Genomic DNA, 25,672 nt, shown 5'->3' with positions numbered 1-25,672 from the left:
CCCTCTCCCACAGAGTATAGTGTGTGATTCAGAAGATGATGAGTACAATAGAAAAATGTAGGAAAAGGAGAGTGTTCGGGTGTTGAAGTAGGCTACCATTGCTTTTTTAAGTAATGTGATCTGGAAAGGCTCATTAGAAATCTGCATTACAAATCTTTGCTTAAAAAACCCCTTCTAATGAGTATATGTGGTACATATACTCATTAGAAGGGGTTTTTTAAGCAAAGATTTGTAATGCAGATTTGTGATAGGAATGCCCTGCTAAGGGAATCATACGAACAAAGGGCCTAATGCCAGGGGCTCGTCTCAGTCCCCGAGTGGAGTAAGAGGGGATGTTAGAGGAAGTCTGAGAGGTAAATAGGGCCAAATATGTATGGCCAAGGACTTCGGCCCTTCTCTTAGTAAGGCAGAAAATCATGGGAGGGTTCTGAGCATAGGAGTCATCAGTTAGATGACATTTAACCTTTTTAAAAAGATTAATTTGAACTTCATTCAGAAAAAAATATGCTTGTAGGAATTCATAGTACTTAGATGGGAGGAAATAGTGGTTAAAAGTTATTTCCTTCTCTTCATGGAATTTTCCACCTTTATTTTACTGATCCAAATGTTACTTACTAGTTGAGGACTATATTTTTGTATTAATACTCTCTGCACTTTCCAAGTGGTAGAACAAAACACAGAAAAGTTAAGTTTTTGCTCAGTTCGTGGAGGAAGACAGATGAGAGTTGAACCCAAGCCTTATGATATTTAACTGGAATTGAGTTTGTGTTTTGATTTTTATAAAGATAAACATATTAATTTGTCATAACCATATTAAACGCTTCTGTGAGCTAAGCACGTCTATAAAATTAATGCTGCTTTGTTATAAATAATGAAAAGTTTTAAATTTAAAACAGTTCTATTCAAATCCAGATTTTTGTTCCTTTCCTGGTACCCAGTAACATTTACCCACTTTCGTTAGTTTGCCCAATAGATCACCTCTAGGGATGCCTCATATGGGCAATACCCCAACCACTCTTGGCTTAAAAACACCCACTCAGAATTCTGTTCTGACATAAAATGAGGGAGTTAGATTTAAATCAGTGTACCCAGATCAGTAGGCAGTTTTGACAGAGATAGAGAGGAAGTGATAAAAATCTTTACCATTTAACTTAAAGTGTATCTTAATAATGTGAAATTACAATGACATTACTAAATGATGGAGTTTATCATGAAGCTTTGTGATTAGTTTGTAAGTCCTAGTTTTCTGAGCTAATTTAACTTGTTAATAGTTTCACAGCAGGTGGTAGTTTATATGCCAACTCTTTACTAACAGACTTCTTTTTGAAGGATTTTTTTCCCCTTTAAGTACAATGGTTTCTGTTTTGAGCAACTTATTTAAATATTAAAATATTTTTCATTTTTCTTTCATGATCTTTCTTGAATTTTTAAGCATTTTAAAGTTAGGAAAATAGCTATTTTGTAATTTTATCTGGTCTTAATACTAGTTCTCAACAAAGAGAGTTAATGTATACAGAATATTTTATTCAGCTTGCTATCTGGTCATTAGGTATTGTAAATTACATTAATTTTTTTTTTTAACTAAAGTGTTCAGAGTTGGTTCTCTGGTCTCCACCTTTAGTATGCAATTAAATATAAAGGGATTAAGTATCTAGAGGTTTTTAAGATATTGCTGTATCTAGTAATGAAGGATGTTATTCACTTACCTGAGACCAGCTCTTAACAGCGTCTAAAGAATTAATGAAAGAATTAAGAATTAGACCCTCAATATCAGTGATCATCTTGGAGTTATTAAAAATTAGGGAATTCTGTGGTGGTGCAGTGATTAGGACTTGGTGCTTTCATGCCATGACCAGGGTTCAGTCCCTGTGTATGTGTACGTGCTCGTGTCAGACTCTTTGCCATCCCATGAACTGTAGCCTGCCAGGTTCCTCTGGCTGTGGAATTTCCCAAGCAAGAACACTGGAGTGGGTTGCCGTTTCCTTTTCCAGGGGATCTTCCTGACCCAGGGATCAAATCCGAGTTTCTTGCCATCTAGTGCATTGGGACGGAGAAGGCAATGGCAACCCACTCCAGTACTCTTGCCTGGCAAATCCCAGGCAATAGGAGCCTGGTGGGCTGCAGTCCATGGGGTCGCTAAGAGTCGGACATGACTGAGTGACTTCACTTTCACTTTTCACTTTCATGCATTGGAGAAGGAAATGGCAACCCACTCCAGTGTTCTTGCCTGGAGAATCCTAGGGACAGGGGAGCCTGGTGGGCTGCCGTCTATGGGGTCACATAGAGTCAGACATGACTGAAGCGACTTAGCAGCAGCAGCAGCAATGCATTGGGAGGAGGATTCTTTACCGTTACGCCACCTGGGAAGCCGTACTAGGGGAACTAAGAGGCCATAAGTGGTTTAATGTGGCCAAAAAAATTAAAAAAAAAAATTAGTTTATGTACACTTAGCAAATAGATCTTGATTTCTAATACCATTCTCCAGTAAAAGAAACCAAGGCTCCTCAGAGAAATAGCTGATTCCAGGCCTGGAACAGGAATTATACAAGATGAGCCTGGATATCTTACAATGTCAGAAAGTAAGGAAGCGCTCCAAAACAAAATAAAATAAAACCCTACATTAATGGAACAGAGAGGGGCCAACTGAAAAAGCTCCCAATGGCCAAAGGTGGAACAATATTTAAAATAGGAAAAAATTATTAACATAGTAGTAGATTATAGATCAAGGTACAGTGAGTTAATAAATTAATAAATGAGGAAGAAGAGATAAATCTCTATGCAGAATTCCAAATAATTTTTGTAGATACTCTGCGTTTAAAAGGGAATCATAAATTTCTATTCTTTAAATATAGGCTGTGCATAGTGACTTCCTCCCATGGAGTCCAGAATGGAAAGGGTAAGGAAAAAAGACTTTTTTTTTTTTAATATTTATTTATTTGGTTGAATTGGGTCTTAGTTGTGGCGCTTTGGCTCAGTAGCTCTGCAGCACCTGGGATCTTAGTTCCCTGACCAGGGACTGAACCTGCATCCTCTGCATTGGAAGGCAGATTCCTAACTACTGAACCACCGGGGGAGTCCCCAACACTCACTTTTGAAAAGAAACCTGACAAAACACTGCCTAACCCAGATAATCAAATCAGCATCAACAGTTGTAAATCACACTGATAGTATATAGTCTTAATAGGATGTGATGAAATGGCACTTTACCTCTGTGGTCTTCCAGTAACCCATAATCACATTCTTGCTATGAAAATATCAGACGAATTTCAGTAGTGGGGCATCTGACAAAACACCTGACCAGTATGCCTTAAAACTGTCAAGGTCATCAAAAGCATGGAAAATCTGAGAGACTATCACAGCCAAGAGGAACCTAAGGAGACACAACAAGCAAACGTAATGGGGGTATCCTGCATAGATCCTAGAACAGAGAAAGGACCTTGGGTTTAAAACCAAAAACAACAACATCTAAGAAAATCTGAATAAGCTTTAAATGTTAGTTATTAACAGTGTATCAGTGTTGGTTCATTAATTGTAACAAAACAGAAGATACTAATAGGGGAAACGGTACAGAGGAGTATAAGGTACTCTCCTCAGTTTTTTGTAAACTTAAAACTGTTTGAGAATCGAAGTCTGTTATAAAAAATAATTTATGGGAATTCCCCAGAGGTCCAGTGGTCAGGACTCAGTGTTCTCACTGCAAGGGGCCTGGGTTCAATCCCTGATCAGGGAACTAAGATCCCACAAGCCGTGCAATGCAGGTGGGGAAAAAAAAAATTTTTTTTTTTCAATTTTTTAAAAATTAAAAGTGCTTTATAAAAATTCCATGGTTTTTAGGAACCCCTGAAATTTGATAGAATTTTAAGTATAGGTCACAAAATTGATCTGTTTCTAATTGATCTATAAGAAATATTTTCTAGCTTTTGGACCTTGTGCAAATGCTTATTTTTTTCATGTATATATCTAACTGATCTAGTAAGAAACATCATTTTAAAAATGTGTTTGTGTCAGTGGGGGAAGGAGACAGTGGAATGAATTGAGGGAATAGCATAGAAATATATATATTACCATATGTAAAATAGATAGCGAGTGAGAATTTGCTATGTGACACAGGGCACACAACCCAGTGTTCTGTGACAACCTAGAGGGATGGGATGGGGTGGGAGAAGGAAAGGGGGTTCAGGAGGGAGGGGACATATTTATACCTGTGGCTGATTCATGTTGATGTATGGCAGAGTCCAACACAATATTGTAAAGCAATTATCCTCCAATTAAAAAAAAGAAAATGCAATTAAATCAATCTTAATAGTGAGAAAAAATTTTATTTTCCGTTCCATACTTTTCAACTTACTTTATTATTTCTTAAAAATATTTATATGTACTTTTTTTTTCTAGTTACTAAAACATAAAGAGTATTCAAACCTTTTTGTCTGTGACTTGAAATTACAGGAAATTGTTTTAGAAACTTACCAATAGTACATGATATGAGTATGATTTGTTTTTAGATGTTTCAAATGAGTCACCTTGAAGTCATGGAGAGGCTACCATTTACCACATTTACTATTCTGAATAATTGTTCCTAAGGCAAAGTGCAAATCAGTAAAAACCTACTAAAGCTTAGTGGTTGCTATTGATGTTTCAGTAAGGTTATGTTGATTAATCACAGTGATTGCTTATCAACTGTCACGGATTTATTCAAATCATTATGTTTTCTGCTACTATCATAATTTCATATGTAGTTATAATTTACTTAATATATTTTGCTTTAACTGAAAAATATCACATTAGGACTTAGAAATTGTGCCGCTTCTTGTTGCAAGTTAATATGGTTGCCTCTGTGACCGTTGAACATAGTTTCATAATATAGCCTTAAAAAAAAGTATTATTTAACCTTTAAAACAGTCAAGACGGTGCCTTTTAATGGTCTCTAAAGTGGTTTAATTTTTACTGGGTAGAAAAAGAGCTCTTATATATCTCTATGTAGCATAATCTCTCTTTTTGTTACATTTTTTATCTGTGGGTATAATTTAAAATATTTTTTAATGTAAGCTTTACACTTGCATTTGAAACTAAGCAACCTGCATTGTGTCATGACCCCTTCTAATACCACAAACCTTCTGTAATACTACTCCGAGCGAAAAACCCACATCCTATGTATAACCTTAGATTTATTTTGAAATCTCTATGAAGAGAGCATAGAGAGATTACTAATTGTTTCTGTTATTTCCTTTAAGGGTGTGATATCTATTTGTAAACCATGTTTTAAGTTTTACTTTGTCAGGCTTAAAATGTTAAAGTATATCAAGTACTGATTTCTTATTCAAGAGTTCCTGTATAAAAGTTTAAAAACTAATGATGTTTCAGTTTAGAATTGGGTAGTGTGTTAGATATCTGTAGGGCACTCAAGAAAGGAGAAAGCAGTGGAACTGACCGTAGCCAGTATTTCTAATACCACTGGCCAGCACAATACTAGCAAACAATTGCAATTTAAACAATAAGCTACCCCCCACCCCGTTTTATTCCCGCTCCTTTATTACTTCCTATTTTAGGTTTGCTTTGTACTCTTTATGTAACTTCTTAAGATGGATGCATAAATCTAACATTTTTAGTATTTAAAAGCATGGTTAACTACTCATCATAGGGAGAATGGTTAAACCATAGTAGATGCATATTTATAAAAGTCTGTATCTTTAAGAAAGAATAAGGAAAGCTCTGCAAGACATAATGAGAAAAATTATAGACAGTGTGTGTGATAATTCCATTTGTGTATGTTAAAAAGTATCCGTGTGTGTGTAAGTACATTGGGATGTCTGCTGTGATATCTATCATAGCCTGTCTGTGGAGGGTAAAGGGCTTGGTGCAGAAGAGTAAAGAGCACTTCAGTTTTTATACCATGTGAAATTATTTGATTACCATTATAATTTTTTAATGTACTTACATTTAAATAACTTTTGATGTAACCATTGCTAGAATGGAAATAAGAATTAGAGCCTCCAAATAATTACAGGAAAATAGCAATGAAGAATACTTGGTCAGCCTAGCAAAAATGTCACCTTTCTTCTCTGGCTTTAAAGTCTTTGAGTGGTCTAGCTCCTGCCTACTTCTGTGACTGAATCATAAACGGCATTCCCCTTCACATCATGCTTTAGCAGCACCAACTTTCTTTTTGTTTCTTGAACCAAGCTCATTCACTCCTACAGGTTTTTGCTCTTGCTCTTCCCTATATTTGGAATGCTGTGCTCCCTGATCTTCCCATGGCTGATCCCTTCTCGTCATTTATATCTAAATTTAAAAGTCACCAACTCATAGAAATTTTTCCTGACCACCTTTGTCAAGTAAATCCCTAATGCTGTTACTCTCTATTTCATCATCATGTTTTATATTATTTGTAGCTCTTATAAGTGTCTGAAATTAACTTCACTTTAAAAATTAACTCACAGACACATGTAATATATTAGAACCTTGTTTGTCTTATCTACTGGTTTATACTGTGTACCTGGCATATAATGGGTGATCAAAAAATAATTGTTGAATGAATCTTAGGGAGCAGGAAGCAGCCATATGTATGAAAACTTAATATTCTTATGCCACAAGAGCAGGTAGGTTCAAAGTACTGTTTTTCTTGAAATATAATTGATGTACTACAGTATTATATAAGTTTCAGGTGTGTAAATACTGAACAAAATTCATTTGTTTAAATACTGCCCCAGAGGTAGATTGAAACTACTCTTATAATTTCCTACCCCAACCATCTAACAAAATAGTAATTTTTTTTAAGGCATATGCTTTCCCACTAAAAGGCTCTTAGTCTTTCAAATAAACTTTCAAAGGAAAAGCTAAGGAAAGAAAGAAAATTGTTTTAGAGCACAAAGGCCTACTAGAGCTCAGCTTCTAACCTCAACTATCCTCCCCTCTCCTTTGTCACCATGCTGTATAAGTAAGTCAGCAAAACCCTCAGAGCATTCAGTCATATCCCAGATGTGGCCAGAAGGAAAATAAGTATGTCTGACTGAGATGTTGTAGAAACTTTTAGGAGGAACAACCCAGTGAAAGAGATTAGAAAGTGAACATCTGAGTCTTAATTAAAGTGAAGGCCTTGGAACAACACACTCTATTTCGGAAATTATCTGAATCCTGAAGCCCAGGTTTTGGCCTGTATCCCCCCAGTTAGGTAATACGAAATATCCAAGAAAATCTCAGAAGAATAAACAGAGCCCTTGTTTAGGTAGGTTCTTCTTTTCCCCATGCTATCCCTCAGACCATGGAGAAATGAAAACAAACTTGAGCTTGGAGGGCACAGATAATAGATTTTAAATATGATAGAAAAAGACTTAATGAGTAACTCACACCATTAGAGCATTTAGAATATGCTGGGAGAGAGTGAGAGCAGGAGGAGAAGGGGACGACAGAGGATGAGATGGTTGGATGTCATCACCCACTCTACGGACATGGGTTTGGATGGACTCTGGGAGTTGGTGATGGACAGGGAGGCCTGGCATGCTGCCGTTCATGGGGTCGCAAAGAGTCAGACACGACTGAGTAACTGAACTGAACTGAACCGAACACCATTGCAGAAATCACAAAAGAATCACCTATTCAATGGACCATGCTGAAAATTGGACTATTGGCATAGAAGAAAAGCTTGAGAAGGTATTCACAGTGAATGTAGAAGTTAAGAAGGGAAAGCGTATTAGTTAATCTTGATAGATACTCTAACACTGAGGATAATTGGTATCCCACCACAAATGGAAAGAAGATATGTGCAAAAATAAGCAAGAAGAGGTCCTTGAAATTAATGAAGATTCAAATATGCAAATTAAAAGAATACCCCATGTTCTAGGAAAATTTGACACAATGCTCCATAAACACTTAAAGCAAATTATGTACAAAGTTATATGGGAAGATTAAAGACTTGTCCTCCAGATTGCTCACAGCATATTCAGTGCCAGAAATCGACAGCAATGGCTATGCTGCAGTCTTTAGTACGATAGCCAGTAGCCAGTCTCTTGTGGTTGTAGCCTCATGTTGCACAGTAGCTACTAGCTCCCATATTAGATAGTGCAGATAGAGAACATTTCCATCACTGCAGAAAGTTATCTTAGTGCTAGTCTACAACATTCTGAGTTTGGCTGACCCAGAAATATTATAGTCAAACAATGTGTAAACCAGACAAACAGGTTGACATTTTCCAGTGTGTAAAAGTTGGTAAGTTACTACTCTCATAATCTTGAAAAAAATTACTAGATAGTGAAATCCAACTTAAAACAAGTTAAAATAAAGAATGATGAAATACAGGCACAATTTGGGAAAAAGGAAAAATATTGAATCTGTTTAAATATAGAACCAACACTTTAAAAATATGGGAATAATGGTTACAAGTGAGAGTTTTTATTTTTTTAATAAACTTTGACAATGTAAAAACAACATAGCTAATAAAAATCTAAAAGTGGAGGGGAAGGGGACTTGAAAGAAGGTATAAATGCACTCATATCCAAGCAAGATAGTCGATCAATACCACACACATTTAAAACGTTAATAAAATGTAGACTCCAACATCTTAATTATTTTTGTAATCTCTTTTATTTTGACGTTTTCTAAAAAAGGAAATTATCTCTCATACTGAAGATACGCTTTGCATTCACTGTATTTTGTTTTCCTGTTAATTTCAACTAATGTTTAATTTTCATTTTTGTATTTTTAGCTTGTCTTAAATTGCTTAAAGAGAACATGTAAATTTTACAGAAACAATTATTTTTCTTAAAGTCTGGCTGCACATATTACGTATTCCAAGATGTTAACATTGATCAATTCTGAGGAGTATGAATAGAAACAATTGTTACTGTCTTTGTTTTTTTTTTAATTAAAAATTTTTTCTTGCATTTTCCTCCTCAAGTATTTAATTTCCAGTGTACAAAAGATGAACTCCACATCCTAAGCTAAAGGTGATTAATGTTTGATGGAGAAATATATACAGAGGAAAAATGACTCTGGAAAAATCTAACTGTATTATTCAGAGCCAAGCCAAACCACCTCACTGAAATTGTTGAGAAAGGGAATTAATTTTATAGTTCAGTTCACTCGCTCAGTCGTGTCCGATTCTTTGCAACCCCATGGACTGCAGCATGCCAGGCTTCCCTGTCCATCACCAGCTCCCAGAGCTTACTCAAACTTGTGTCCATTGAGTCAATAATGCCATCCAGCCATCTCATCCTCTGTTGTCCCCTTCTCCTCCCACCTTCAGTCTTTCCCAGCATCAGGGTCTTTTCCAATGAGTCAGTTCTTCACATCAGGTGGCCAAAGTATTGAAGTTTCAGCTTTAGCATTAGTCCTTCCAATGAATATTCAGGACTGATTTCCTTTAGGATGGACTTTTTGAATCTCCTTGCTGTCCAAGAGACCCTCAAAAGTCTTCTCCAACACCACAGTATGAGTTACTAATTTGAAATTTATAAACTATTATTGACATCATGTGGCTGTCTTTGGTTTCTCTTTGTTTTTTTGTACTTGGTCTCCCTTGACTTCATATGGGATGGGATTACTGAATTTGTAAGTAATATTTTAATTTTTTCACACTGACCCTCTATACTTAAAGTGTCTGGCTGTCTGTCAAGTTCTTTCAGGGGTGGGGAGGAGGTGCTGTACCACGTGGTTTGCAGGATCTTAGTTCCCCAACCAGGGATTGAACCCATGCTGCCTACAGTGGAAGTGCAGAGTCCTAGCCACCGGACTGCCAGGGAAGTGCCCCTGTCAAGATCTAATAGGTTGATAAAGATGCTTTTTAGCAAAATTATCAGTACGTGTATCCTTTAAACAGGCCACAGAAAGGCATGTCTTATCCTTGAGATGAATATACAGGAGTCATATATATGGTCATCTGATGCTAAGGAAGGTACATGAGAAAATTTGACAGCTAAGGACTGAAATCCCCAACTTCTGGCTTACTAATACTCGTTACAGAGGGTCCAGAAAAAGATAAACGAGTAGCATAAGCAATGTCATTTTTGGAAAAAAACAATTCTAGCACATTTCCTGTTGTGATTTGTCTTAGAATTAAGGTACTAGTAATGAAATCTGATTTCTATTCTTGGCTAGCCGTGTGATCTTTGATAAGCTAGCCATGAGTCTGTTTAATCTTCTAGTGCTGTTGTCACCAGGCTGTGCTTAGATCAGTTCATCTATGAGGACAATATTCTAGGAAAGCACCTTACCAAAAAAGAACACTTATTATGAGTTTATCAGTCTGGAGAAAATCTGGTTAAGAGAAAGAAGTGCTGACATAAGAATCCAGAGGATGGAAATAATAGATCTAGATCATAATTGTCATCAAGCTGGGAAAGGACAATCTAGAGAAAAAAAAGTGATGGATGTAAAATGACAGAGTGATAAAATGATGTTTGCATAGATCTGGAAAGGCTTTTTGTAACTAATTCTTCAGAAGTCTTGGTTTCTTAGACAGTACTCCCCAAAGGGTTTGTCCGGTATTAACTCAGCCTAGCATAACAGTGTTTATCGTTAGTAAATGGATACATCATCATATATCCTTTCCTCATAGGGGAAAAAGTGAGACAAAAGCTGCTCTACCATGCATAAGAGTACGTATTTGGAGTTAAGTTTGTGGTATCAAAAACAAAAAACTAAGAAACAAACAGATAAATATTTCACTGAGATGATAACCCCCATGACATGAAATTTAAAGAAAAGTAAAATACGACAGTTTCAACTATCCAGAAGATGAATCATGTTTTCTTCAGTTACAGTTTTTCTAGCAATGAGCACTCTCAGTAAGCAAGATAAAGCTTAATGAGTGGTTGTTTTATGCTTTTTTTTTTAAAAGGTTAAGTAGGACAGTTACTAACTTCTAGAGGGTGCATGCTGGAATATATAGTAGTAAAATGTGGTACCTGCAGTTAACATTCAGATAGTTCAAACAATACATATAAATAGAACAAAAGCAAATGTGGCAAAAGAGTAATTGGTGAATTTAAGGAGTATATGGATATTGTACTGTAATTTCAGCTCTTTGGTAGATTTAAAACTTTTAAAAACTAAAAAGCTAGAGAAAAATTTTGCAAGAAGTTAATGATAGACTCCATGCTTTTATATTCAATCTAGGGTGCTTTCTACTACCTCATCTACACATCTAGTATATTAAGTAGCTGTTAACTGGTTAAATTCTTTAAAAAAACAAAATCTTCTAAGCATATTATATGGTTGTAAAGAGTATGAAAAAAACTATGACTTGAAACACAGCTTTTAAAATCTGCTATCTTCCTGTCTAAGGAAGTGTCCTTCCTGTGGCAACATAGGGTAAGTTATAACCAGCATTAAAAACATAGATAAAAAAAGAAACAAGAATGGACTCTTAGGCTTGGCTATTACAATTTCTCTTTAAAAATGAGACTTATTCATGAATTTAAACAAACCTGGACCCCTGCGTCTTTTCTCACTGCCACAATACTTTTTAATGTTGTACACTGCTAAACCGCAGTTTTCTTCCAGACACTTGTTCAAAGCAACTTAACAACATTTATCTCAGTTTTGTTGCAGCATAACATGCAAAATCATGCTCCATAGAGCTATAGAGCATACACTTCACGTTTTCTCTTCCATCTTTTAGCTTGATATGCATCACCATACTTAACTGTTCAACCTTTTAAATAGTATGTTGGAGTATAGTAGATATAGGTGAAGATATTTCTCATTAAAATGTCTACTTTCTGCTGTGCCTTGCACAAATACATAATTCATTTTTTTCCCTGCTGACCACAGCATTTATGATTTTTCAATCAATAGGTTGAAAATATTCCAGTAACAGAATATTGTCACATCCTGACCACAGCCGTCTCTACCTTATTCTTTCTATGATTAAAGCTCCCAAAAGTTGCAGGAACAAAACAGGTGAAAACATATGCCTAAGGTTGTTAATCAACAATCTAGGTGGTTGAATACCAGAATCACTACTCTAAGTAAAAGATTTCTGTCTACACATTCATGGGTTATATTAAAGAACATAACTCTGGGGCTATTAACAATCTGTTACCTGATTAAAAATTTACAGAATTGGATTCCATTTTCCCTTATTTATTGCCGTATCTCCTCATAAATATTGGGATTTTAAGTTTTAAAAGAATTATTTTCTTGATCCGCAGATCTTTGGCTTTTTTTTTTTTTTCCTCATTCTTTAGAACAATTAGTTTTCAGTCTTACAGGTCATATGTGTAGAATTTTCTCAGATCCTAAACATTTTATTTAGTTCCTCATCATACATTACCAAACTTTAAAATTATATTTTCTGTTTGAGAGCTAGGTTAACCAAGAAAGGGATTTGAGTTCAAAATTGAACCAACCTCTGTAGACAGGGAACTGACCAGCTGAAACTATCACAGAAATAACATGAAGTGAAACTGATAGCAGAATTGAAAGAAATTAAAGAACCCTTGACAGCTCTCTTCTATTTTTGTTTTTAAATATATTTGTTCTGGAAAACAGAGAGACTATTTGTAAGTAAGTTTTTGAGTCTTGGTCATTTACCTGGACATTCACTGTCGTTGTAGTTTAAAAAATATCTCCTTTTTTTTTTTTAATATATAAAATTACACTATGTAAATTCTATAATGAGTATCAACTCATAAAATATTGAGATTTTTAAGAAATAAACAAACATTTTCTACTTGGCATATTAATTTTAGATTTGTGTTTTTTAAGAAATAGTTAATTTTCAAAGATAGTTCAAACCAGTGTGTTTCAGTGTATTTTTGTCACACTGGTTATGTCAGAATCACCCCTTATTCAGAGATTTCAAGCTCCATTCCCAGACATTTAGAATTCAGTAGATCAGAAATAGATTCTCTTAATCTATAAGTTTACAAAACTCCCAAAGTAATGTTTTTTTCATAATCATCTTTGGGAATCATTGTTTTAAGCATTTCATAGGTTATGTTGTTTACATTATGGTGTTTGTTTCCTTGGGCTTCCCAGGTGGTGCTAGTGGTAAAGAACCTGCCTGCCAATGAGACATAAGAGACCTGTGTTCAATCCCTGGGTCGGGAATATCCCTGGAGGAGGGTACAGCAACCCACTCCAGTGTTCTTGCCTGGAGAATCCCAAGGACAGAGGAGCCTGGCGGGCTACAATCCATAGGGTCTCAAAGAGTCGGACTTGACTAAAGTAGCACATGTGCATTTACTTAGACGTATTTTTAAAAATATTTATTAGGTAGGATGTTTTATGGCAGGTAACAGAAAATCCATTTCTGGTTTTGTTTATGGCATAAATAATATGGCTTAAATACTAAATGGTATTTATTGGCTTGTGTGCCTAAAAGTCCAGAAGTAAGTTATGCTTCAGGAAAAGTTTAGTTTGAGGTCCATCTTGTATTTAACCATGATTCTTAAGGCTCTACCCTCCTGATCATTTTTATCTTCTGGAGGTTTTCCTTATTGTGTTAAAATGGCTAACAAGTGAGCTTTATACCCATGTGTCATAATATCCAGAATAAGAAACTATACCCCATACTTTGTGGCAAAAGTTTTGAGTGTCACACTTTGAGAAACTCCTGAACCAATCACTATGCAAAATAGATGTGTTTATCTTGTTTGGGTTAAATTCCACCAATCAGGGCCTACCTATGGAGTTGAGGATCAGGATAATTCCAGTCCTATTACCACTACATAATGAAGGAGAGAGAATGGATTTTGAGGTAACAACCATAAAATCTACTGTATGTTATTATAGAGATGAACTATAACTTAGCTTGCTCCAAAATTATATTCTATTTAATGAAGTACTGACTGTATGGTTTAATCATATTCCTTTTTCATTTCTTGAGTTTTCAGTGAAATGTGAAGAAAGCAGTGTCCATTCTAAAGCAAAACATGGATTTCTATTTTGCTTGTTTTACTTTTTGTCCCCACTGTTTGGCATGTGGAATCTTAGTTTCCTGACCAGGAGTTGAACCCACATTCCCTGCAGTAGAAACAGGGGGTCTTAACCACTGAACTGCCAGGAAAGTCCAAAAACATGGATTTTTAAGTGAAGAATCATTAAGTAACTTTGGAAGATAAGAACAGTTTGGACCAAGTGCTTACTTTTTAGCAGACTGGGAAGGGAGAGGAAATTAGTTGTTTTTCATTGATGACTTCTTCCAATACTTTATTATGAAAAATTTCAAAAATACAGAAGTTGAAAGAATTGTGTTATAGTGAACACCATAAATTCACCACCTCCATTCTAAAATTAATATTTTGATGTATTTGTTTTATCTCTTGTTTCATCAGATACTTACCTACCCACCATTCTAGCGAATTTATTTTTTCAATGCATGTCAGAGTAAGTTATAGTTGTCATACTTTACCCCAGTCACTTAAGCTTGCATATTATTAACTAGAATTATTAATGACCTTTTGACTACGAGGTTCATATATAAAGCTCAGTGACTTGAGGCCTTAATATGAATTAGATTATTTTAGACATCAATGATAATTCCTAAAATTATTTTTCCAAAGTAGATCCAAGTATGAAATGTACGTTCAAAGCTTTTATAAATGTTACTTTATGCTATCTTGATGTAAAGTTTCTTTTACTGTGTTACAAAAAGTATTTAAGGTCTGTTCATTGAAATTGCTGAATGCCAAAATTGTTGACACGTTGGATCTCTCTTCCTTTAAGTTTGTTACTTACCTTGTTGTTTTGCTTAGGAAACCAGTTAACTGGCAATCTGTTGTTATCAGCTGGACCAAAACAAAACCTCAAGAAAATTCAGGTTCATGGTAAATTTACCACTGTAGCTGACATTTTCCCACCATCTTATCAGAAAGAACCATGTGGACATTTCTTGAAAATAGAAAGGTGTAAAAATACTTTCCAAAAAACCCTTCAGTTCAGTTCAGTCACTCAGTCGTGTCCGACTTTTTGCAACCCCATGAATTGCAGCACGCCAGGCTTCCCTGTCCATCACCAACTCCCGGAGTTCACTCAAACTCACGTCCATCGAGTCAGTGATGCCATCCAGCCATCTCATCCTCTGTCATCCCCGTCTTCTCCTGCCCCCAATCCCTCCCACATCAGTCTTTTCCAATGAGTCAACTCTTCACATGAGGTGGCCAAAGTACCGAAGTTTCAGCGTTAGCATAAACATTAGATAATTGAATGAACTGCCACAGAAGTGAAAGTAAATTGATACCTACTTATTAGACTATAGTAATTATATATGTTTTTGGGTATTATAAGCATACAGTTATTCAGTTTTTACATTTAAAAAGAATCTTTGAAAGACTTTATATTAACATATTTAAGTGAGACCCTATTTGTAGAATATAAAATCATAGACTTACAGATCAAATGTCATTTTTATACATTTCAGTTCATTATATAGCATTCAGGACATCTCTTACTTTTTATCTCTGTTATTGAAATATCAGCTATATTCCCTTAAAGCAGGCTATTGAATCAAAATACCCCAAGTGGAGCTTTCCACTTGTGTCTGTCGCCTTGGTGTGCTCCTAATGTGTGACGGTGTGCCTGGATGGTAACTGTCTTCTCCTGGGGTAACTGCTAAAGCCTGGAGCCGCTTATTCATCCTTCCTCTTTCTTCAGTTTAGCCAGTGCCTTACAGGTTGTTTACTGGGGTATCTGTCCACAGAAACAATGATTTAATAGGCATCAGAATGTTTTTATTTGTAAAAGTTTTTTTAAAAAACTAACAGTAATCTTTATATTAAAATCTAAAAAGAACAACTATATGCAGTTAGATTTCATCAAATATATAGTGTTTCTCTTTGAAATTCTGCCTTTTTTCCTACAATTAATAGACATTGAAAGAACACCTATTTTTAACAATAAAATCTAAAAGGGCTTCTTTGATTTTCACAAGTGTCATTCAGGAGTCTTTTTTTAAGTTAAAAGCTTTTCATTTTTTATTGTAAAGTTTCTTAACTGCTCTCTTTTTTCATTAAATACTACCTTCCCTCCAAAGAAATCAAAGTGCTATAGCCAACTTTTTAGCCAAACCCTACAATGACCCACCCACCTTTGGAAGAAACAAATCTCTGGAGTCATTTGATCATTTTTTATAAAACAGACTTAATGATTTCTGTCTTGCCAAGCCTTTTTTCCAAAGGTCTTAATTATTATTACTGGTCATTCTATAGCCATTCAGATCTAACGCACTTCTACATTCTTAGAGCTTTAGCACTTACCTTGGGCTTTGTCATTTTTTGTTGTTGTTTAGTTACTAAGTTGTGTCCAACTCTTAGTGACCCCATGGACTATATAGCCTACCAGGCTCCTCTCTCCATGGGGTTTTCTAGGCAAGAACACTGGAGTGGTTTTGCCATTTTATTTACCCTGAAAATTTTACATTATCCCACATGATAATATTGCTCTATGATGACCAAAATCCTCAAGACTTTTAACTTTCTTGAGGACCTAATTAAAAATCACCTTTATCCAAGTATGATTCCAAACCATAAACATTTAGCTTATTTCATTCAGAAGGATATCTTCCAAGTAGTAGATTGCGCTTACCATTTAATCACCTATTTCAAGAGAATTAATATGACATAGTAATAAAATTAGACTAAAATAAAAAGCCAGCTGAACACATATATTAAAATGGATAATTCTTATCACATTTCCTGGCTTTGGAAATATAGTTACTTACTAAAAATATGCTACCCTTTCTCATGTCACATAGGATTTAGAAAGTACATTCTGGAAGAATAATGGCTTTATTTTATTTATATTAATGAATATTCTCCTTCCAAAAATTTTTTTCTACATTCTTCCTTGTCTTCCTTCTTCTTTCAGTTATTCACTACTTAATCCTTTCTACCTGACATCATCTTTTCCATCTTTAAGATATACAGGACTAAAGGTGGAGTAAGTCTAGAGCCAAGGAAAATCTGAATATAGGTGGTGGGTTCATTAGTCTTTATTTTATTACACTTTTGTTCTTATTCTTCCTTTGAAATATTTCATTTAAAAAGTGGATGATTAAAAATAAGATGCAGGCATAAGGACACGTAAGTTGTATTAGATAACTGTAAATTGATAATATGGATCATATTAGCTTAGGGCCATAGATGCCAAGTAGCTATAGCATTTTAAATTCCTTTGGTATTGCAATTCCTGTGTAAATCAGAGGGAAAAGTGCAAGTGTTAGTCATTTAGTCATGTCTGACTCTTTGCGACCCCATAGATTGTAGCCCACCAGGCTCCTCTGTCCATGGGATTTCCTAGGTAAGAATACTAGAGTGGGTTGCCATTTCCTCCTTCCCAACCCAGGGATCGAACCTAGGTCTCCTGCATTGCAGGCAGATTTTTTACCGTCTTAGCCACCAGGGAAGCCCTTAGATCAGCAGAGGCTAAAATAAGTATTTTTGTAACAAATCCAAGAAAGCTAATTTGTGAGTCCTTTGCATAGATCTCCATATATTCTGTTTCATTATTTCTCATGTTCAAAGTGCCATAATTTAAGGTAGAAAATGTGTCATCTATTGTTGTGACTCTTGAGCATCCAATTCACTCAGTCTTTCATTTAAGTGTCCTTATCTAGGAAATAGGAATAAAAATGGCATCACTGACTCAATGGACATGAGTTTGAGCAAGCTCCAGGAGATGATGAAGGACAGGGAAGCCTGGAGTGCCACAGTCCTTGGGGTCGCAAAGAATCCTACACGACTGAGGGACTGAACAACAACAGTTATACACGTTGTGATGATTACATGTAAAGGGCTTAGAACAATTCTTAGCTCATTGTAAGCCTGTCTTTCTCTACCACCACTCCTCCAATAGAGAAGCTCTACAGAAAATTGAGTAGCTATTTTCTCAGTTGTTCTAAGGATGATATAAAGCTAGTACCATTTTAGATGCATAGGAGGTAAGTTAGATCATTACATACAAGGATACTTTAGGCATTAGGGCTTAATTCCTGTGATAAGTACTATGAGTTTATATGTTCAGTCATATCCGACTCTTTGCAGCCCTGTGGACTGTATGTAGGCCAACAGGCTCTTCTGTCTGTGGAATTTTCCAGGCAAGAATACTGGAGTGGGTTGCCATTTCCTTCTCGAGGGCATCTTCCTGACCCAGGGATTGAATCTGTGTCTCCTCCATTGCAGGCAGATTCTTTACCCACTGAGTCATTGGGGAAGCCTGTGGGGGAACCTCAATTGTGAAGGCCTAATAAGTGCTCAAGATATGTTAGCTTTAATTTTTTTGGTTATAAGTGACAGATCCATATTCAAACTGGTTTAAGTAATCGAGATTTTATTGGTTTATATAAATGAAAAAATCGGTAAGGAAGGCTTCAGAGATGGTTTGATTAGGATTATGTTTTGGTATCTTTGCTGTTCTATTGGTTCTGCTATCATTTTTCTGGCCATCGTATTGATATTTCTAAATTTTCAAAAGAATTTTTGTCTTAAATATGGGAATATGGCTTAAAAACATGTCTTATGTATGTATTTTGAAGGCCCTGCATGTTTGAAATATAGTAATTGTTAAATTAATTCTTTTTTTAGGTGATTATATGTGATATCCATGTGCTTAAATGTATAAGAAAAGTTTTACAGCCTGTGGAGTAGGAAATGGCAATCCACTCCTGTATTCTTGCCTGGAGAATTCCATGAACAGAGGAGCCTGGTGGGCTACAGTCCATGGGGTCACAAAGAGCAGACACGCCTAAGCATTAACACTGACTAGACAGAAACAGTAGTAGTTCTTTTGTTGTTGTTTAGTCGCTAAGTCATTTCCAACTCTTTTGTGACCCCATAGACTGTAGCCTGCCAGGCTCCTCTTGCCAGGAAATTTCCATGGAATTTCCCAGGCAAGAATCCTGGAGTGGGTTGCCATTTTCTTCTCCAGGGTATCTCCCCGACCCAGGGATCAAACCCACATCTCCTGCATTGCAGGCGGCTTCTTACCACTGAGCCACCAGGGAAACTCAATTGTTTTTTTACCTCTCTACAAATATTAGTTACATCAAACTGCTTCAGGAGGCCACATTCCAATAAAAGGTTTTTAAGTCAAATTTCCATAATAAAAAAAGAGAGGGAAGGATCATATAGGAATAACTTGATGAAAGGATTGCAGAACAGACTAAAGGGTACATAAGAATGAAATGAAGGTGGCAGGAATAGAGTAACACAGAAGAGCAGTCTTGTTGGGGTGGTTGCCATTACTCTGCAAAGGAGCTGCCCATCCTGTTGCCAAGGCAGTTCTGGCTAGTTCTTCTTTTTGCTAAGGATGTTAGGGGAGCGGGTGTGGAAGCAAAGTAGAGGCTGCATGTGATTGCAGTCAGAATTCCAAACCAGATTATGTCCAAGGTCCCTTCTTACTGTGAGTGGAAAGACACATTTTCCACGTTGGAAAATGCTCTTCACTACAACCAATCACACTCAAGGTAATTGTACAGAACCTAAGGCACCTTTTACAACTTACTTTTAAGTAACTGATAAATGTTTAGATACCACTAAGATAACTTTTACGGGAACTCCAAAATTCTCTCAGATCACAATGTATTATCCTTCTGCTGCATGCTGATATTGAATGATCTTCAGGTACTATTCTTGAGATAATAGCAAGTGTAGAACAGCTTGTATGGTGTCTATAGTATGAGTAAAAATATGTGTGTTATACATGTGAGTTTACACATGTCTGTACAAAACACCATGGGAAGACTACATGAAAAAAACTGTTAACAGTGGTTGTCTCCATGGAAAGAAACTGAGTGGTGACTATTGAAGGTAAATTGATACTTTTCTGGCATCAGGAGTTGCTCAGTAGTTTTCAGTAGATGTCTCTGGATCAGAGCTTCTTAACATTTAAAACATCAGACATGGCCTCCTAAACAAATAATCTGAAGACACCAAAAACAATCCTGTTTTTTTCCCTTTACCTTAAAAGTTCATTTGTTTTCAGGTGGTGTAAGAAAAAGGCAGTTCCTCCTCTTTCCAGTCTGTCTCCCTGGAAAATGATTCCAGCATGATTCTGTAACTAGTTCTCAGGATTAGAGCACCTTTTAATCACATTGCTGAGCTAATTAAACAGAAGCTATTCAGAGCCATCTTCCCCTTGTAAGAGGGTTTTGAACAACCTTTTCTCTCTTTTTTTTTTTTCTTTCTGTCCCCCAGCAAAAGCAACTTCCTACTGTAATTGTAGGAGACTTACCACTTTCCCAATTAAGCATTGAATCTCTTATGGAATGGATAGAAAAGCATTTACCCTCAAAATGACTTAATAAATGGCTTTCAAATTCTAGGGTAATTTTTTTTCACTAGTAGACCCTTTTCAATTATTGATTTCTAAGAGTCTCTCAAAAGATACAGTTTATAAATTGTGTTAATTATATTAATACAGTTAATCAGCATTATTTAGAAATAGTATAGTTCTCTATTAATTTTACAGAAATAGCTTGAGAATGTATTTGTTCAGAATTTAGCCAGTTAAAGGATATGCCTTTATGCTGTCCTGAATCTTCAAATACTTGAGTACAGGCTGTGAAAATTGTCTCTTGATTTTGCTTTGTTATATTGTCACAAAACAGAAAGAAGAAGGAAAGCTTCAAGGACAGCTTAACAAGTCTGATTCTAACCAGTACATTAGGGAACTGAAAGATCAGATAGCAGAGCTGAATCATGAGGTAAGTGATAAATTTTGATCGTCACATATTTCTTTCTTCCTTCCTCTGTATTGTGACAACACTTTATTATTGCTTATGATTGACTCTTTCATGGTAAATATTTTTTGTGAATCTTTGATTATTATTAATAATAGTATTTTAGAAGATTATCTTCTTTTTAACACACATTTTTCTGTTCTAGTATTGAGGATTTGTTTTCCTTAAACCTTGTTAATCATATCTGAAATGATCAATTAATGTTTGTATGGCGAATACTTTACTTTTTTATTGAGATCTGAAAACACTTGATTGTTTGCCTGGGTTTCAAAGTTACTTCAATTAAACTAAATTTTTCTTTTTATCTCTATAGTAGATTTGTGGTATTACCGTTGTGACTAAAGGGAAGTCTTTTTTACTCTTGTCTTCTTTTTCACTTCATAGCAGTATTACTGAGATTGCAAAAAAGGATACTTGCCTAATATCAGTTAACAGATTTCTTAGTATCTGAATACTTTTTAAACTGGCACTAACTTGAATCTGTGAGAGTCAGCTCATGAAATTTTCAAGTAGTTTTTACTAGATTGTTTTATTATCCTAGATAATTTAAATTATTTAAAATAGTGTGTTTTGATAAAGAGAGACACTTTTTAATTAATGTGATTCTAGGTCAGTTTCCTTGGGTTTTTTCCTAATGATAACTATCTAATTAAACATAAATGGAAAAGTATGCTTCTTATATTGAACTATTTGTACAATAATATTTATTCACAGTGACTTGAAGGGGTAATATAAACCGCGCTTCTTAAGAAAGAAACTCATTTTCTTCACTAAATTAATTTAACCTCAAAGGAAAAAGTGTGGACATTACCCTTTCCTGGTATTACACTCTTCAGTTAAAGTCTGTATTTTGGGTAATACCTCCTGGAGGCAGTCAATCTAAGTAAATTCTGAATGAAAAGAAAAAAAGCTAACAAAAATGATAAATCTTAGATGTGGTTTAATTTAATTTGCCTTGAAGTTTTGTAGGTCTTTCCTATAAATACTGATTTTTCAGCTGTGATAGCATTTGAGGGATCCAAGATCATGTATAATTTTATTCATGTGAAGTTTTTTATAATCTGATCTGATAGTCATACATGAAAGAACAAGTTACAAATAAGCATGTTCTAGAGATTCTTATTGAGAACCCTAGGGATTATTCCTTACATTCAAAAGATTTTCTCAAAGAAAATTATGGCTGAAATAAATCAATTTCCCATTTATAATTTTGACATCTAATGATAAGGAAACATATCTTAACTAAAAATAATGATACTCTCTCCTCATCAGGAATGCCAGAAAATAGTTAACATGAGGTTTAACTTTAATCTCAGATTTTTAGGTGTGGTTTGTGAAAATAATCTTTAATTTTAGAACAGTTTGTGATAAGATGCTAATTGGGTGATTCAGAATAGGCCAGAGTCGTGGGCTTAAAACAAGTCCCAGTTAGAAAACAGTAGAGAGGAGAATGAGTATAGTTGGGGACCACACTCCCAACCCACTCCAGTATTCTTGCCTGGGAAATCCCACGGACAGGAGGCTGGCAGGCTGTGGTCCATGGGTTGCAAAGAGTGAGACACAGCTTAGCAACTAAGCAGCAGCAGCAGCAGGAAACCACACAGGCACACAGAGGTGAGAGTGAGTATAGGCTTGGGAGTGGAGGAGGCCAGGTTTGATTCAGAAGTAATGTGACTGCATTGGGGAAATAAAGTTAGACTGAATAGAATCAGTTTATGGTGAATCTTCAAAGCTAGAAGAGATTAAGTGTGCTAGATATTGTGAAACCACTATAGGTCTTTAGTTGGAGACTTATTTTCATTATGTTTTTGGAGCAAATTTTAACAGTATTCACCTGTTCAAAGTTTTATAACTGAAGAAAGCATAAGGGAAAACAAGTGAAAGTTTAAACTGAGATACTGGCTGTAGTTGACTTAGTATAAAACTTACTATTTATTGGCCAGCTTCTTGAGAGATTTAAACAAATTTCACCTTTTTATTCTAGTGATTTTTTTTTTTTTTTCATTCTTGTGTATAGCACTTCACAGTGGGGGAAAAAAGACAGATAGATAAACTGAAGTCAGTCTAATTGCTCCAACTTAACTTTTGCTTGTGTGCTAGAATTTGCTAGAATCTTTGACTTTCAACATAAGAATTGACTTTTAAGTGTTAATGCTGTATTTGAGCATGTGACTGTTAATAGTTACTGTGTTAGCTGATTTTTGTACTTCTCTAAATGTTGAAGGAAATATTGAAACAGCTTTGCAGATTCATCTTCCTGAAGATATAGCAATGTTGTGCATGTTCTAACAGCTATGACCACTTAGCATAGTTGTCTGTATGAAATGGTAAAGAGAATTAAGTTATTTTTCATGAATGGCTGAATATATTGTTAATCTATAAAGTAGCAATAATATATACTGTTTATTGGTCTGTCACTCAAGCATGGTGTCAGACACTTCATATTTATTATTACTAATCTTCATAATAATCCCATATGATGGTAGTATCCTCAGTTGAATAGATGTGGAAACAGACTCAGAATGATTAAGTAACTTTTCCCAAGATGACACAAATAGTAAACGATTGAGCCAGGGTTTAATCCAGAGTGGCCGATCTTTTCTGTGCTACTTACAGAGAGTTTAGATTAGAAAACAATATTTAAAATCTTAAGAATATCAATTAGTGACCATATTTTAACCGTGTTGTCCTCCTTGACACATGAATTTGCATATATCCTGTAAGTAAATTCTGCAGCTGACCTAGTCACAAGAGCTCCCTATCTCTCTCTGTTAGCATTGCAAATAGAGATTTATATTCATGTTCTGCAGCTTACTATCATCCATCCACACACCTTCTCTGACTCCCAACCCCTGTGATTCTTACCCTTAGCACCTAATTTTGCTCCTAGTATTACCTACCTACCATAGAAATCTTTTAATTTGAAGCCTCTTACCCTGCCAAGAGCTTCACAGAAGCCACTATGGAAGCTCTTGCTGCCCCAGACCTGGAAGGGGCTGTGAATAAATCCTCTCCTAACCCTATGTTCTATCCTCGTGGCAGACATAGATAAGACCCAAGGTCCCAATTTAAGTGCTTTCCTTTCCCTGTCTTCCCACCTTCTGCCCTTTCATCCATCTGTCATCACAGCACCTACTCTGTACTAGGCACTGGGTTTAGAACTGAATATAAAGGAGATTGAAATACAATTCATAGCCTCAAGGGACTCACAGTCTAACAAAGGAGATTGTTGTTGTTCAGTTGTTCAGTCCTGTCTGACTCTTTGCAACCCCATGGACTGTAGCATGCCAGGCTTCTCTGTCCTTTACTGTCTCCCTTCACTCTCTCCTTCATTGTTTGCTCAAACTCATGTCCATTGAGTCAGTGATGCCATCCAACCATCTCATCCTCTTGTCAACTTCTCCTCCTGCCCTCAATCTTTCCCAGCATCAGGGTCTTTTCCAGTGAGTCAGCTCTTTGCATCAGATGGCTTCAGCATCAGTCCTTTCAATGAATATTCAGGACTGATTTTCTTTAGGATTGACTGGTTTGATCTGCTTGCAGTCCAAGAGACTCAGAAGTCTTCTCCAGCACTGCAGTTCGAAAGCATCAATTCTGCTGCGATCAGCCTTCTTTATGGTCCAACTCTGATATCCGTACATGACTACTGGTAAAACCATAGCTTTGACTAGACAGACTTTTGTTGGCAAGGTGATGTCTCTGCTTTTTAATATGCTGTCTGGGTTTGACATAGCTTTTCTTCCAAGGAGCAAGCGTCTCTTAATTTCATGGCTGCAGTCACTGTCCATAGTGATTTTGGAGCCCAAGAAAATAAAGTCTGTCATTGTTTTCATTTTTTTCCCCATCTATTTTCCACGAAGTGATGAGACCAGTTGCCACTATCTTAGTTTTTGGAATTCTTTAGCTTTCATCATGAGACTCTTTAGTTCCTCTTCACTTTCTGCCATTAGGGTGGTATCATCTGCATGGGTGGTGTCATCTGCATATCTGAGGTTATTGATATTTCTCCCAGCTATCTTGATTCCAGCTTGAGCTTCGTCCAGCACAGCATTTCTCATGATGTACTCTGCATATAAGTTAAATAAGCAGGGTGACAATATACAGCCTTGACATACTCCTTTCCCAATTTGGAACCAGTCCATTGTTCCATGCCGGGTTCTAACTGTTGCTTCTTGACCTACATACAGGTTTCTCAGGAGACAGATAAGGTGGTCTGGTATTCCCATCTCTTGAAGAATTTTCCACAGTTTATTGTGATCCACACAGTCAAAGGCTTTAGCATAGTCAATGAAGCAGAAGTAGATGCTTACCTGGAATTCTCTTGCTTTTTCTGTGATCCAACAGATGTTGGCAATTTGGTCTCTGGTTCCTCTGCTTTTTCTAAATCCAGCTTATACATCTGGAAGTTCTTGGTTCAAGTAGTGCTGAAGCCTAACTTGTAGGGTTTTAAGCATTACCTTGTTAGCATGTGAAATGAACAGAATTGTGCAGTACTTAGAACATTCTTTGGCATTGCCTTTCTTTGGGATTGGAATGAAAACTGACCTTTTTCAGTCCTATGACCACTGCTGAGTTTTCCAAATTTGCTGACATGTTGAGTGCAGCACATTAACAGCACCTTTTTTTAGGATTTTAAATAGCTCAGCTAGAATTCAATCACTTCCACTAGCTTTGTTCGTTGTAATGCCTCGTAAGGCCCACTTGACTTTACACCCCAGGATGTCTGACTCTAGTGATCACACCATCATGGTTATCTGGGTCATTAAGACCTTTTTTGTACAATTCTTCTGTGAAATCTAGCCACCTCATCTTAACCTCTTTTGCTTCTGTTAGGTCCTTACTGTTTCTGTCCTTTATCGAGCTCATCTTTGCATGAAATGTTCCTTTGGTATTTCCAATTTTCTTGAGATCTAGTCTTTCCCATTCTGTTGTTTTCCTCTGTTTCTTTGCATTGTTCTCCTAAGAAGGCTTTCTTAGCTCTCCTTGGTATTCTTTGGA

General features: G+C 36.0%; 1 protein-coding gene across 29 annotated transcripts in view; it reads left to right on the top strand.

Annotated features, from left to right (window-relative positions):
- The window catches only part of EVI5 (ecotropic viral integration site 5), a 250,020-nt gene that overhangs the window by 192,200 nt on the left and 32,148 nt on the right, over nucleotides 1-25,672 (top strand). For all 29 annotated transcript variants that reach the window (XR_015160507.1, XM_086391182.1, XM_086391210.1 and 26 more), the window contains one exon: nucleotides 20,543-20,638. Coding sequence is in view for 28 of the 29 variants with exons in the window: in XM_086391182.1 (XP_086247308.1) it covers nucleotides 20,543-20,638 (96 nt within the window). In the remaining variant the exon portion in view is untranslated. The remainder of the gene's footprint in view (nucleotides 1-20,542; nucleotides 20,639-25,672) is intronic.

The sequence above is a fragment of the Bos grunniens genome, chromosome 3, assembly GCF_055505025.1.
Source record: "Bos grunniens cultivar Pamir isolate PY7600 chromosome 3, Bosgru_T2T1.0, whole genome shotgun sequence".
In the NCBI taxonomy this organism is placed as follows: Eukaryota; Metazoa; Chordata; class Mammalia; order Artiodactyla; family Bovidae; genus Bos; species Bos grunniens.
The sequence above is the reverse complement of the archived record's forward strand: the minus strand, read 5'-3'. Positions and strand labels throughout refer to the sequence as shown.